At 44.3% G+C, this 15,605-nt stretch overlaps 1 protein-coding gene and 1 non-coding gene across 2 annotated transcripts; one reads left to right on the top strand and one right to left on the bottom strand.

Moving 5' to 3' along the window:
- Positions 1-1,057: 1,057 nt before the first annotated feature.
- Positions 1,058-15,309, bottom strand: LOC123519701. Its single transcript, XM_045281202.1, has 17 exons — positions 15,300-15,309; positions 14,288-14,346; positions 12,740-13,068; positions 12,118-12,262; positions 11,190-11,381; positions 10,643-10,799; positions 10,205-10,301; positions 9,760-9,892; positions 7,994-8,172; positions 6,017-6,216; positions 4,679-4,774; positions 4,123-4,227; positions 3,218-3,392; positions 2,576-2,705; positions 1,808-1,891; positions 1,396-1,563; positions 1,058-1,093 (listed from the first exon to the last, which is right to left on the bottom strand). The coding sequence occupies exons 1-17, from the start codon at positions 15,307-15,309 to the stop codon at positions 1,058-1,060; spliced, it is 2,295 nt and encodes a 764-aa protein (XP_045137137.1).
- Positions 9,284-9,355, top strand: Trnap-ugg. Its single transcript has one exon. It is a non-coding gene; the product is annotated as a tRNA-Pro (tRNA).
- Positions 15,310-15,605: the final 296 nt, after the last annotated feature.

Below are 15,605 nucleotides of genomic sequence, written 5' to 3'. Positions count from 1 at the left end.
GGTAAGTTTAGGATAGCTTAGGTTAGGTTAGCTTAGGTTAGGTTCATTGATACTCCATACCTTGCGTTCACTTACCTGGTACCACTGCCTCGTCAGCTCCTCCCACTCGGACATGGATCGCCACAGCAACATCTTGAGGGAGATCTCCTCCTCCACCTCCACCAGCTCCTTGAAGGGACACACTGGCATCTGAAGGGAAAGAACAATTTTTTAGGACATAAGGAAACTGCAGGAAGCCATCAGACCTACACGAGACAACCACATGAAACTTGACCTATTTCCAAATATTATCCTCATCCGTAAATGTATCTAATCTGTTTTTAAAGTTTTTTGATCATTCAGCCATTATAACTTAACTAATAAGTCTACCTCATTTAACTACCAATCTATTTGACAACCAATTTCTCCCTATCTCTTTTTTTTCTGTTACCACTCTTGAACCATCTATTTCTTGTCCTAACCTTATTAATGACCCTGAGGATTTTACTTTTGCTAAACCCTTGTTATAATCTCCAATACCTTCTTCTGTCCTCATCACTCGCAATATACGTAGATGAAATAAAGAATCAGTCATCCACTCAAACAAGTAAACAAAAAATCAGTCATCAGATCAAACAAATAAACAAGTAATTAACCTTCCCGTCCTCCTCACCTGAAACCTGGTCTGGTACTGGGAGATGGTGGACGCCTGAGCACGGATGGTGGAGGCGCGTCCATCAGCAGCCTCCAACATCTTCAGTGCCTCCTCCCGGTCACTCGTCACCCGCAGGAATCTCAGAGCCTGTTCAGAGTATGTATTAACACACACACACACACACACACACACACACACACACACACACACACACACACACACACACACACACACACACACACACACACACACACACACAGTTACACACAACTTTTACTTTTCTGCCGGTCAATGTGTGTGTGTGTGTGTGTGTGTGTGTGTGTGTGTGTGTGTGTGTGTGTGTGTGTGTGTGTGTGTGTGTGTTTGTGTCTGGAGTGAATACTTTTGTAACTTGAAAAGATGAATTCAGTCTTACTTTTTTTCTTATTGATTTCCATCCAAACAATTTATTACAGTGACCTTAATGTTAGGAAAGGACAACCACACCAGAGAAAGGACGCATAAACGAACAGCATGAAAATATAGAAAAGAATACAGAGCAAACAAATAACAGGAACTTAACTACTACAGACAATAACTAAACAAAATACAGGAATTACAAACAGAAACAGAAACCAGCACACGATAAAAAAAAATAAATAAATAACGATAATTTCGGGAGCTCAAGAATACGAAACTACAAAGAAAACGAAACTTAAAAAAAAAAAAAAAAAAACTTTACACACACTAGAGACAAAGGCGGCGCTAAAATAAACACTCGCCTGCACTTGTTCGGCCAGTTTCGCAGTCTCAGTGTCCACCTCCTCGATCTCCTTCTCCAGCAGGTGACTCAATTTGCGCACCGAGGCGGGGAGCTCCATCAGGCTGCGGCGCACTGACTTACGCAGACGCTTCACTTCCTTCTGCAGCGCCTCGTACTTGTTGTGCACCTGCAGGACACACATATAAGAACTTTGAACTTAGAGACTCAAGGAATTAATGGGCGTTGCAAGAAGCCATTAGACTTTTGCGTGGCAGTCTCCGTATTATCGTATCGGTATGTCTATCTACTTTTTTTTTTTTGTGAAGAGCTATTCCTCTCTCTCTCTCTCTCTCTCTCTCTCTCTCTCTCTCTCTCTCTCTCTCTCTCTCTCTCTCTCTCTCTCTCTCTCTCTCTCTCTCTCTCTCTCCTACCTCAGGATGTAGTGTGATGTGGTATCCCTGAATCATCTGGTACATCTCCCGGATCACTTTCTCCTCCTGGTTCAGGTCCTCCATCTGCACAAACATAAACACACACAAAGCACAGATCACTCACCTACACCAAACGGCCTATTCTTTACGGTGCGTTTGAGAAGGCAAGTCAAGGCGGCGTGAGGAGAAAGGGATGAGTGTGTGTGTATGTGTCCCGGTCTCTCACCCTTACGTTTCTTCACGACTTCATCCGGGTTTTCTGCTTTTATTTTTTGTTTTCCTTAAGAACGTGACCGGCAAGCTTCGGATTGTTTTAGTGATTACTGGTATAACACTCAAAGTATTATGGAGTATCAAGGATGATAAGGGATAGACAATAGCATTTAGACTTACTGAAAATTCCATGAATCAAATAACAAAACGCAGCTTATGAATTGCAAAGAAGTAGATCAAGAAGAGATAACATGAAAGATTTTAACGAGAGATAAATATGAGACAAACTACCATTTTTAGCATCACCACTACAGTCACAATCACTATCAGTATTACAACCATTATCTCAGGAGCGTAGCATTGATAATAATAGTATTTTTCTTTAACATGAAACTAAAAAAACGTTAAAAAAATACTTTTTAGAATGATCTAATACAATCTTTATATAAATATTTTCTGCTGTTCCCGATTAATTCTATTGATTACAGTTTATAGAACTCATTATCCTTACTAACACCACCACCACCGCCACCACAACCACCACCACTGCCTCACCTGATCCTTGACCTCCGATACGTAGTTCAGCAGCGTCACCACCTGCTGGGCCGTCACGGGTGCCAACTCCAGCCCAAGCCATTTGTCGTTAGCGTCTGTCAGTAGCGCCCTCACTCGCTGGTCGAAACCCCTGCAATTCACACACACACACACACACACACACACACACACACACACACACACACACACACACACACACACACACACACACACACACACCAGGAGGAGGAGTCATCATTTTAACATGAACTTTACAATTACATTTTTTTTTAATAGATCATTGTTCCCATGTAGTTAAGTATGATGAAAGATGATTAAAAAACCAGTCTGTACGTTTGTCAACAATAAAAAATAAAAATAATTGATAAACAATAATGATACTGCATATCAAATTAGAGACATTATTTTACATGTAAGATCATCAAGAGACTCAAGAGACAAGATTAGCATTGCTACCGTTAGGAATGCGATAATGCCATAATTGCCTACCTATGATAATTGCAGGTGTGTGTGTGTGTGTGTGTGTGTGTGTGTGTGTGTGTGTGTGTGTGTGTGTGTGTGTGTGTGTGTGTGTGTGTGTGTGTGTGTGTGTGTGTGTGTGTGTTAATAGTCCCTCGTCAGCGTAAAGCCACAGCAACTCACTGGCTGACATCCTGGTGCATCCGCTGTTGCTGTTGCCGGAAGGAAGTCACCAGTACCTTCCTAGCGGCGCTCTGGTCCACCTGCAGCAGCCCAAGCCTCACCACCTCCTGCAGGCTCCGCGCCCGCTCCACCAGGTCCTCCACGCGCGCCAGGCACCCGCCCAGCTCGCTCAGTTCTGGGGATTACAAGGAGACAGCAAATGGGCTTAACAAGTACAAAAAGAACACAGATGCAACAAACTCAGCACTCAAGGTCAACCAGTATTTAACTCATGGCAGTTTATTTCATGTGGATTTCAAGCAGCTTTCCATTTTCGAATTTATGCGTCATGCAGTAGAAGGACACACATGCAACAAAACACAAAAAGTGGCATTTCACGTGAACTTCAAAAACCTTCTTGATTTCTTTTCTATTTACTCACATTTAATTGACTTTAAATATAAGATATACATTTAATTGTGTTCAAGTATTTTCTCTCATTTAAAACTCCATCTTACTTCTAGTGAACTTTCTTTCATCTTTCATTAGTCCGTTCTATTTTCTTGTTTAATTCATTCACACATGGAAGTGTATCGCACGCGCCCAGTGTCACCCTGAGATGATGTACGGCAATTTCCCTGGAGCGGTGTCGACACAGGGCGTTGGTGATGTATTCAGTACTCAATAACACGCCTCGCGCACCTCGCTTTGGGATCCCGATATATTTTTCCAAGACACATAGTTGAGGTAAGTCAGGCGTCGGGTGGCCTTCAAGGTAGGGCGCGCGGGCGAGGCCACACAGGAAAGGTGACCACTGTGCGGTTTCCCGGGTCACGTGTCTTGCATGCCTTCTCTTTCTTCCGCTAAACACGCACCGCATTATCCTTTATGGACAACCGCGACACCTCAAGGTCGTCAAACACTACCTGAAGGCTGACCAAGTGACACAAAGACCACCGCACCATCAGGGCCGCGCTGACAGAAACAAGTGGATGGAGGTGGGCTGGGGTCACGGCCAGGGATATCGAGTACTGGAGAAATGACGTATCGTGAAAGTCAATCATCTATTCACAGCATTAAATCTGTCCTTGTTTTGTGTCAGCTAACCCTACTAGCGAACCATATAAAGGAAGTATGTTTTATTTCTCGTTTCTATGTTCTTCTGTACCTCTTCACACAGTATCAAGGAAGTATTTTTATCTTTTTTTTATATCTCACGTTTCCTTGCTTTTTTTAACCTCACACAGGGAAAAGAAAAACTTACGATTTACGTAAAGAAGAAACCTATTGTATCTACATTCTCACGGCGGCGGCGGCGGCGGTGGCGATGGCGGTAGTGAGACGCGGGAAGTTGCAACACGCAGGAAGTTAGCATAGCCGGGCGGGGATGATTATTCCTTCCCAGTACAAGCAGAAGACAGGTGGACCCAAACCAAACTCTCACAGCAACGCCCCGCCCCGCCAAGCCCCATCTAGACCCACACAATCCCAGCCAGTCCCTCTCCTCGCCATGCTCAGCTGATTCACTGTATCCGCTCTCCTTGGCGGCAAAACTCTTCTTACACGCTCCTGTGTTTCCTTTTTGATGCCGGTAAGGAAATGGAGTGCAGGATTATGGTACTTAGGCAGGCAAGCATAGGCACACATACGCACACACACACACACACACACACACACACACACACACACACACACACACACACACACACACACACACACACACACACACACACACACACACACACACACACACACACACACACACACACACACACAATTATTCTCTCTCTCTCTCTCTCTCTCTCTCTCTCTCTCTCTCTCTCTCTCTCTCTCTCTCTCTCTCTCTCTCTCTCTCTCTCTCTCTCTCTCTCTCTCTCTCTCTCTCTCTCTCTCTCTCTCTCTCTCTCTCTCTCTCTCTCTCCGTAACTCAAACACAGCAAGTTAAAATTAAGGATGTAAAAATTATTACGTCACGGGGTTTGCATCTTACACTTCTGCGTAAGGAACACAAGAGGTGGTTTTCTTTCCACCCCGCTGCCTCTCCACTAACTTCTCGTTTGCGGAAAGCCCCGGGAAGTGAGTTGGGAACGGAAGCACCAATATTTTGTACAGTGAAGCCGCCACCTCGATGTTTTTGTTTTGTCTCTTTCTTGCGAGTCAACTTTTCCCGTTTGAATGGTCTATAAAAACGACACTCAATCACTCTTGCCTCACACACACATACACACGCATACACACACACACACACACACACACACACACACACACACACACACACACACACACACACACACACACACACACACACACACACAGACACACCCTTTGACCATGTTAATCTAATCCTTTGCATTTTTCCCTTGAAGTTTCACTCTCGATCGTAAACTTTCTTTCATCCTTGAAATTCTCAACACTAAGTTTTACAAATTTATCCTTCAAACTAATTCCTAAGTTTCATTTCACCCTTGAAACTAAATCCTAAGCTTTGTCTCGCCCTATAGACTTTTAACCTTAAGTTTGCTTCACTTCGCCCTTGAATCTCTCCGTCATATGTCTCACCTTATCCTTGAAACACTATCCTAAGCTTCCTCTTGTCCTTGAAGCTCAGATTCTAAAATTTACCTCTACCCTCGTAAAAGTCATCCTTTTACTCTTGATCCTACACCTCATCCCTTCAAACCACCGACCATAAGCTTCACTTCACCCTTGAAAACTTTGATCCTAAGCTCGCTCCTGAAATTCTAAGCTTTACCCGGCTCTTAACACACACTATCTAACACCTCACCCTTGAAATCATCCATCTCATACATCATCCCTTACCTCGTCCTTGAAAGCTTTCCTCTTGGGTCTTTGCCTCAGCTTGCACCAGTAACTCGTGAAGGGGTTCTACTTCTGCCCTCACCTTCCGCCAGCTTTCCTCCGTCAGGGCCACCACCCGCTCGTTCGTCTCCCGCAGGTGCACGTCGTCCTCCAGCATCGTGCGGAGGACAGGGTTGTCATCTTGCATGACCGAACTGAGCCTGACGGAAATCGGTGGAAGGAAATGAGAAATTAGTTCACTGGGGGAAGACGGCAGGTTAGAGGTAGAGTGCATGAGGGCTGTGCCGGAGAAGAAAAGAAGTTAGTGAAGATAAAGAGATAGGAAAAGAAAGGGTTGTGAAGAAAAGCAGAAAGAAAAGGAAAAATTGTAAAGCTGTAATGGAATAAAGAGATAGGAAGAGGGAGGGTTGTGAAGAGAAATAGAAAAAGAAAAAATTGTAAAGCTGCAGTGGGAAAGAAAAGTAGGAGTTTGTGAAGGTAATGAGATAGGAAAAGGAAAGATTGTAAAAAACTGAACAATGAAATTCGAGAATTGTGAAGATAGAGAAGAAAATAAAAGGATTGGGAAAATAAAGAGAAAAGAGGGAAGAAAATAGGATTATGAAAATGAAGAGAAAAAGCGTATTGTACGAGATAAGAGGAAAAAGAGAAGGAGTTTAAAAGTAGAAAAAGAAATATGAAAATAAAGAATCAGATATGCAAGAATAGGAAAAAAGAATATACGAGATGCTAAAGTAGAAAAATATACACGTAACTGCACGTGTAACAGAGGCGACGTGCACCTCGGTAAGGACGGAAGCGGAAAAACTGAAAAATCGGAAACAGTAAAATAACTACACGACTTTTGAAATAATAGTGAAGGACAGGCACTGCACAAAAATCTCAGTCGAAGAAATGGCTCTGACGTAAAAAAAAAAAAAAAAAAAAAAAATTGTCAGTCTGGAGATGAATGAGTGTGCAGAACAGGTGAGGATCAGACACACACACACACACACACACACACACACACACACACACACACACACACACACACACACACACACACACACACACACACACACACACACACACACACACACACACACTCAAACACAATCACACACACTCAAACACACACACACACACACACACACACACACACACACACACACACACACACACACACACACACACACACACACACACACACACACACACACACACACACATACCATGAATACTGCATACCACCTGTTGCAATAATGATACTTAATGTTCTGCAGCAAAAAAAGAATATTGTCCATTTATGGTATGAAGGAAAAAAGTGTTAAGAAAACTCCGACTGAAGCAGAACTAATCCTGAATACTATACACTCCTGCGATAACTGACGTGCTCTTGTACTGCGAATAAACCCTACTACAGCACTTTACTATACAGTCTAAGAAGAAGGTGGTAAGGAAAACTCAGGCTGATGCAAAGGTACTCATCTAAGTGTCCTGATCACCTTCACTACTTTTTTTTTTTTCTTCATCTCTGTTCTTCGTAGTTTATACATAACATTCTGAGACAAAATCAGCCTTGTCCTTCATAGTATCTATTTATAACCTTCTCGGGTGCAAGTTAGGCCTCGACATTTACACCATGCCCCTCAAAAACATAATTTGCAGTTAGTAAATCGGGAATCACTTAATGTATGCATCTAACTGACAGGACAAAAACTGGATTGTGTTGACATTTGACTTCACTACAGAGCTGACAAAAAGTTTTAGATTAGAATATCTTAGCTTTAAGCATACGTGAATAGAACGTTTTTTATCTATTTCCCCTTTAACAACATCCGTAGAAACTCGCGCATTACACCCTATATTTACCAATCTATCTGCCTATTAATCTGTCTTTCTATTTATCTATGTATCTATCTATCTTTCCATCTATCAATCCATCTTTCTATCTATACCAATATACGTCTCATCCACCTCCTCAGCAGCGCCACCTACCTATCCTGTGGGCTGAAGTACGGGAGGAGGGGCTGCAGGGTTAGCACGCTGATCTCGCACGCCCTCACTACCGCCCTCAGCCCACCCAGCAGACCCTCCTCCGTGGGCGTAAGAACCACAGTGGTGCCCTCCGCGCTCACCTCCACTTTGAACATGGCGCACACCTCCTCCGTCACCTCCTGCAGGAGAGAGAGAGAGAGAGAGAGAGAGAGAGAGAGAGAGAGAGAGAGAGAGAGAGAGAGAGAGAGAGAGAGAGAGTAAATTAACATCAGCATGATTAGATGTAAAAATAATTACGCCCCTTCATTTGTTTAAATAGTATTTCATGCCTTTTCAGACAGACAGACAGACAGACAGACAGACAGACACAGAGAGAGAGAGAGAGAGAGAGAGAGAGAGAGAGAGAGAGAGAGAGAGAGAGAGAGAGAGAGAGAGAGAGAGAGAGAGAGAGAGAGAGAGAGAGAGAGAGAGAGAGAGAGAGAGAGAGAGAGAGAGAGAGAGAGAGAGAGAGAGAGAGACAGAGAGAGAGAGAGAGAGAGAGAGAGAGAGAGAGAGAGAGAGAGAGAGAGAGAGAGAGAGAGAGAGAGAGAGAGAGAGAGAGAGAGAGAGAGAGAGAGAGACGCACAGACTGATAAAACAAGCACAGATAGCCAGAGACACAGAGATACAAACAAACATGACCAGACATACAGAGCAACAGACTGGCTCACCAAAAGGAGAGAAGAGATAGAAAAATTATAGAAAGAGCAAAACAGGAGCAGGAGGAGGAGCAGGGAGCGAGGTGCCGGGGCGGGTTTATGTACCAAAGCTGTACAAACACAAACAGTTAACGGATAGCAGAATGTTTCACTGCAGCAGCTAATTAATTAATCATCTATGAAGGGTGGGCAGGTGTTGTGCAGGGAGGCGATGCTCTGTGTTTGCACGGCGAGAGTTTTACTAAGGTTCATTCATCTTTCTCTGCTGCCCTCGCTGTAAACTCCGCCTACTTCCATCTCTTTTTCTCTCTTTTTTTCTGTATTTTTGTGTTACTTTGTTGCTTAACTGTTTCTTATATCCTCTAACTTGCATTTTATTTTTTTTCATTTATTTTTGTATCATTATTACGATTATATATTACTCCATCCTCCTACTCTTCCTCCTCCTTCTCCCCTTTATCTTCCTTTTCCATGTTCAGTAAAATCTTCGTCTAATCGTTTCTGTATTCATCTCTTTCTCTAGATACCTTGCTTTATATCTTTCCGCCTCGCCTCATGAGTTTGTTGTTCACCAGTAACTCTGTCTTTCACCGGCCCGTTGGTCTAGGGGTATGATTCCTGCTTTGGGTGCAGGAGGTCCCGGGTTCAAATCCCGGACGGGCCCAGTTTTTCTCAGTTGCTTATCATTTGACTGGTTGTTTTTGATGCACAATAACTTTCAACATTTCAGGAAAAGTTGTTCCCATCTGTCCTGCGAGGTGTTCCTGTTACATGTAAATATGAAACTCTGAATTTGTTTGATGATTTATCTTTTAAACGGAATATTTGTGCCTACTCAAATTCCTTCAGTCACGAGTATCTATTCTCTGTGCTAACTCTGGAAAAGATAAAGATAATCTATTATTTCTTATATGATTTAGATAGTTTTGTCCCTCCTTTAATCCTCTTCCTCCCGTCCTTTTAATCTTCCTCTTCCTTCTCCAATTTTTTTCCTGCATCTTTCTCTCATTTCTTTTAATAATTCTTCTTTTCTCTTCGTCTACTCCTGTTCCTCACCCAGTCACTCACCTCTTCGTGGCCGTGTGCTGCCGCCGGGGGTTGTGGCGCCTTGATGGTGAGGGCGTCGTGCAGTGCGGTGATGGTGTTGTGAAGCATCGTTCGGAGTGCAGACGCCACCATCAGATCCACCACGCGCACCATCCTGGACGAAGGACAACCGGGTAAGGATAAGTGGGGTGGTATGGGGTGGAGGTGCTGTTTGGTGAGGTGAGCCACGGTGTGGTGAAATGTGGAATGGTGTAAAGGTGAGGTGGTGTGAAGTGTGATTTGTTTTCAGTTATGTTAAAGTGATGTGAAATTTGGTAAGGCGCTAGTTTTCAGGATAATTTGATGATGATGGTAGTGAAATAAGGGCGAGACGGCTGCTGTTATACGCTGTTGCCAATAACTTAGGTTTCATTCACCCTCTTCCTTCAGGCCCAGCACCTTCTCCACTCCCTCCCGCAGGACTCACTTGACCACGGAGGTGTGGGAGTGGCGGCGGGTGAGGGAGGAGCCCGTGGTGCTTCTCGGGGTGTTTGGTCGCTTCTCGCCGCTGATCAGTTCGGAGCCTGTGGAAGAGAAACGAAAGGAAGTGGAGGGTAATGTTGTAATGGGAAAACTCTAGTTCAATAATTAAAAAGCCTGAGGATTCACACTTTTTTTATCCTTTTATTTTTTTTCTTCCTTCCTCCAGCATCATCTTCTTAAAATATCCTGTTATTATCTTCTCCAATTTCATATTCTTTCCACATTCTCATATCAGCATCTCTCTCTTCTTTAACAATGCTTTTCCTATACTCGTACCCTCTTCCCCCCACACACACACAACACCAGTATTACTCTCCTTTCCACAGACTCCCTAACCCTGACCTTCCCTCTCCTTCCGAGCCTTCCTTTCACGTCCACTCACCCTCAGCCTCGGCAGTGTTCTCGTCAGCGTGAGTCATGGCCGCCACCACCTGAAGGAGGAGGGACCTGAAGGCTGCCAGGCGACTCCTCACAGCTTCCAATGTCTCTTGCTGTCGCGCCACCCACTCCTCCACCACGGCAGGCTCCTCGCTCCGCACCTGAAGGGACACCAAGAAAGGGACACCAAGAAAGGACACAAAAATAGGGACACTAAGAAAGGGGCACCAAAATAGGAATATCAAGAAAGCGGCACAAAAAAAGGGAGGTAAAAAATGGACACATAAAAAGGGACACAAAAAGGAACATAAAGAAATGGACACCAAGAAAGGGACACCAAGAAATACATGGAAAAATGAGCACAAACAAAGGAACACACAAAAAAATGGACACAAGAAATGAGATGCCAAGAAAGGACCCCAAAAATAAAGACACCAAGATAGGTATATCAAATAGGGACACCAAATAGGGACACCAAAGAGGCAATGGTGACGTAAGGGGAAAGTACCGGTATAATTGTGTCTCTCGTGCCTCTCTCCCCTGACACTCACCTGGATGAGGCCCATGTGGGACAGGCGGTGGCAGAGCGCGGCGACGTTGACCAGGGTAGGGTAGAAGGGCGGCTGCAGGGTGATGAGGTAAGCGGTGAGACGTATCTTAGCCTCCCTCACCTTGCGGCACCTCACGCTGCGCCGCCACACCTGCCATGTTTTTGCAATGCGGAAGTTGCGGAAGAATCGAATCTGGAACAATTATTGCCCCATTTACTGGTGTTTTCACTCGTCGCTCCTTAACCCCTTCAGTACCATGACGTTTCCATATTCATTCTCCTTACTATTTGGTGATTTTATACAGCTTCAGAAACTTATGTGGGGATTAAAAAAGTGAAGACTCTAGGTATTAATCTTCTGACCTCCATAGACCCTTTCTAATGTCAATAAAATGGTCTAATCGTAAACAAATCTGAAGGTAAAAATGTGTTCCAGTATTGAAGGGGTTAATCACAAATTACTCTGAGGCATTTTTTTTCCTCATTCTGCAGCTATTTATAACATATTTGCCACTAGGAAAACCTGTCCTTTTATGGAGTTCACTTCTCCTTCTTTGTAGGAATTTACAAAGACTGTGCAGTGTTGTTAGTGCTGTGGCTCATTGTATGTCGCAGTAAAAGGGTTAAATTTTCATGGTCACAGGAAACTAATGACGGATGTGTTCTGGAGGTCATACTCACAGAACTTTCAGTGTACTTTCTTCTGCATAGTAAAGCAAGACAAAGTACCATATTAAGATGAGAAATGCATACGTAGAAGGAACACAATACCCTCACATGGAGACTAATTATTATCCTCCTTAACAAAAGAATCAAGGAAAAAATAAACGAGCGCCGCATTACTATTCACTACAGTAATGAAGGGAATGGAGCCTCGTGCTGAGATGACTAAGGAGACAACACAATGCGGGTGAGTCACGTGCGCCCACCTTAGTGAGGCGCATGTACAGCTCCACCTCTCGCCGGAAATCGTCCATAGAGGTGAAGGTGACCTGCCCTGCCCACACCTGAGTCACGCCCTCGCTGCTCAGGATGGCGTAGTGGTTGGAGCCCCGCGGCCGCCGACTCAACACGCTGACATTACGAAGAGACATAATACATACATCCTATATACATACTTACCTACATACATGCATACATACATAAATACATACATACATACTACATACCTACGTACATACTTACCTACATACCTAGATACATACATACATACATACATACATACATACATATACACACTTTCACGTATCAAGATCTATAGCCTCATTGCCTCAGTAAACACACCCTAGCCACGGTTAACCAGGCTTCATCAAGGTCAAACCTAAAAAAAAAACAGGTACTACATCGCCTGCCAAATCGCTGCACTAATAAGGAAATATCGCAACATGAACTATCAATTATTGTCCATACAAATGTGAAAACATTAAAGAATGGTATTTCTGGTGGGGGAATCTTGTGTCATCCTGTTGTTTTCGTGACTGAAGTGTGAACACTATCACACCCATAGGAAGGGCGGCTGACGCACCACCTCCCAGCACGCCTGACACTTACTTGAAGCTGTAGGGATCATACTCGAGGCGTGAGGGTGGGTGTCGCGGCGTGAGGTACAGCAGCATGTTGTTCTGCTTCACCAGCTCCACTGCCCCGTCCAGGGTGGTGGGCGGCACCGAGGGCGGTACCACCAACGGCGGCAGGCGAACCTCCATTGACGGGGTCCTTGCCTTGCCCGTCTGTGGTACTGGTGGCAGCTGGAAGGCCGACACATCCGTGGGCGAAGTGGAGGATGATGTCTTGTAAGCGTCTGCCTGACAGCGAGCACTGGCGTCTACGGGAACCACTTCGGTGGGGACGACTCGAGGCTCTGTCACCTGGATGGTGGGCTGCCAAGGACACAACAAGGCTTGACCTCAAGCAGGAAACTTATTGACTTCCATGCGGCCTCACTAGCAATGTATCATGCTAGGTTATGTTTATCTCCATCAATCTCCGAGTCTTATCTAAAGGAACAAGACATTATGTCAGGTTACCTACCAGCATGACGGTGACGCCCGTGCGAGGGTGATCCTCCGACTCTGTCCATCGTTGTTGTTGTTGTTGTTGCTGCTGCTGTTGTTGTTGTTGTTCTTGTTGTTCCTCCTCCTGCTGCTGCTGCTGTTGTTCCTGGTCCTCCTCTTGGTGCTGCTGCTGCTGTTGCTGTTGCTGCTGCTGCTGACCGGGAGGCACGGTTGTGGGCAGCGCTGCAGTGCTGGCCATGGTCACGACTTTTCAAGGCTGTAAAAGTTATTCATGGGTTGAATTGTAATTCGGTGTTCTGCAGTTTTTTTTACCGTGGCGCTGCTGGGAAGGGCGGGCACATCTTATCTGGGTATGTAATCTCAGCCCCACACAACTGCCACCACCACAGGCAATGCCGTGAAATTCAAAGGACATTTTTGACTGCCCGTCACTGTCCTTACAGACTGATTGTGACATGTCCTGGAAGTCACCGTCACCACCACCACCATGTCCTTCACCGTCACAACATTTTGTTCATCATTTTACTTATTCATTATGCGATTACTGCCCTATCACCATCAACATTTCTTGATCTTACTCATTATATATAATTAATTTAAATCACAAGTAACTGCCAAGACTTATATTTGTTCACCGTAGACTTTCCTGAACTTCGAGATTTGCACACATTTCGTTTCACTGTTATATTTATTAAACGTTGTGTATATATGTGTGTGTGTGTGTGTGTGTGTGTGTGTGTGTGTGTGTGTGTGTGTGTGTGTGTGTGTGTGTGTGTGTGTGTGTGTGTGTGTGTGTGACACATTTCGTTTCACTGTTATATTTATTGTGTGTGTGTGTGTGTGTGTGTGTGTGTGTGTGTGTGTGTGTGTGTGTGTGTGTGTGTGTGTGTGTGTGTGTGTGTGTGTGTGTGTACCGTTACATCGTCAGTCATCTTCTCTTACAATGCACACACAAAAGGCTCCATCACAGATTACCTCGCCTCAGTAAATGCCCTTCTCGTCTCTCTCCCAGTCACCGCGGCTGGAGGGGCGGCGGGCGGCGGCTGCTCCCTCTCAGTGGCCAGCTCAGGGACTTCCTTCTCACCGTGCAGTAAATAAAGGGCTGCGGCGGCGTCACGTTACCATGGCGACGGCAAACACCACCTGGCCAGCAGTGCGAGAAACAAATGAGAGTCAAGTATATCTCTAATGCTCTTAACGTCCATTTAATCAGCCTTTCGATGAACACCGATTATCAGCTTCATTTCTCTGAATCGAAAGTACATTTGTAACTGAATTACATCAAAGAAAATACCACTAAATAATTTGAAAGAAGTGTTATTGAATATGAAAAAAATCAATAAACATAATATGGACACACAAGTAAAGACAAATCGAGGAATATCTTATACTAAAAAAAAAAAAAAATCCTACAAAAAATCAAAAGAGCAAACTCTCCATGACCGTCTTGGTAAACAATATTGATTCCTTCCCCTTCTCTTCTCTCCCTTTCTTCCTTCCTCCTTCCTCTCTCACATCACTCCTTCCAATTTCCTCCTCCACTTCTTATTTCCTTCCCCTTCCCTCCACTTGTAAGATGAAGAGCAAGATAAAGTCCTTCTTGGTTTTCTCATTGGGTTTCTCCTTACGATACGAGTTTATTGATTCATTTATTTTCATTTTCTTTCATATCTTATTTCATTTACCTATTCTTATTTATATTTATACTCTATTTGATTTCACTGAATTACTTCTATTTCATTTGACATTTGACTTTTTTTTTCATTTTATCTGTAATTCAGTTTCAAATTGCATTTAATTTTCTTTATTTATCTATTTATTTTTCTTGTGTATGTGTGTGTGTGTGTGTGTGTGTGTGTGTGTGTGTGTGTGTGTGTGTGTGTGTGTGTGTGTGTGTGTGTGTGTGTGTGCGTGCGTGCGTGCGTGCGTCGTGTGGAATACATTTTGGCTCCTATTTTATGACTACATCACGAACCACGCCCATGAATTCAACACTCGGCGCAACTGCATTACAATTCAAGGAATCTGTTTACCTGAGCGTTTGGCTGACACGCTCCGCTAGGCTGACCTCGCTTTTGACCGTGACTGGCGATTACCACACTCCATCGTGATTATAAAACAAATACATAACAGTGCTTAATATCCTTCCCTTCCTCCTTCTCCTCCTCCTCCTCCTCCTCCTCCTCCTCCTCCTCTCTCTCTCTCTCTCTCTCTCTCTCTCTCTCTCTCTCTCTCTCTCTCTCTCTCTCTCTCTCTCTCTCTCTCTCCGGTTCTTCCCTTTCCTACTTCCTCTTCCACCTCTCACCTGGCCTTCTCTCTCTCCACCTTTTCAACCTCCCTCTTTCCCCTCCCGTCTCTGCTTCCCATTCCATGTTTTCCCTCCGTTACTCGACCCTTTCCTC

Source organism: Portunus trituberculatus, chromosome 46, assembly GCF_017591435.1.
Source record: "Portunus trituberculatus isolate SZX2019 chromosome 46, ASM1759143v1, whole genome shotgun sequence".
NCBI classification, from domain to species: domain Eukaryota; kingdom Metazoa; phylum Arthropoda; class Malacostraca; order Decapoda; family Portunidae; genus Portunus; species Portunus trituberculatus.
This window is presented reverse-complemented; position numbering and strand designations above follow the sequence as displayed.

Bases quoted from the DNA above. Each gene is read 5' to 3' on its own strand.
- LOC123519701 (XM_045281202.1), bottom strand. The intron at 11,382-12,117 runs GTGGGCGCACGT...TAATTGTTCCAG, and splicing joins TGTACATGCGCCTCACTAAG to ATTCGATTCTTCCGCAACTT. The intron at 10,302-10,642 runs GTGAGTGGACGT...TCTCTTCCACAG, and splicing joins GAACACTGCCGAGGCTGAGG to GCTCCGAACTGATCAGCGGC.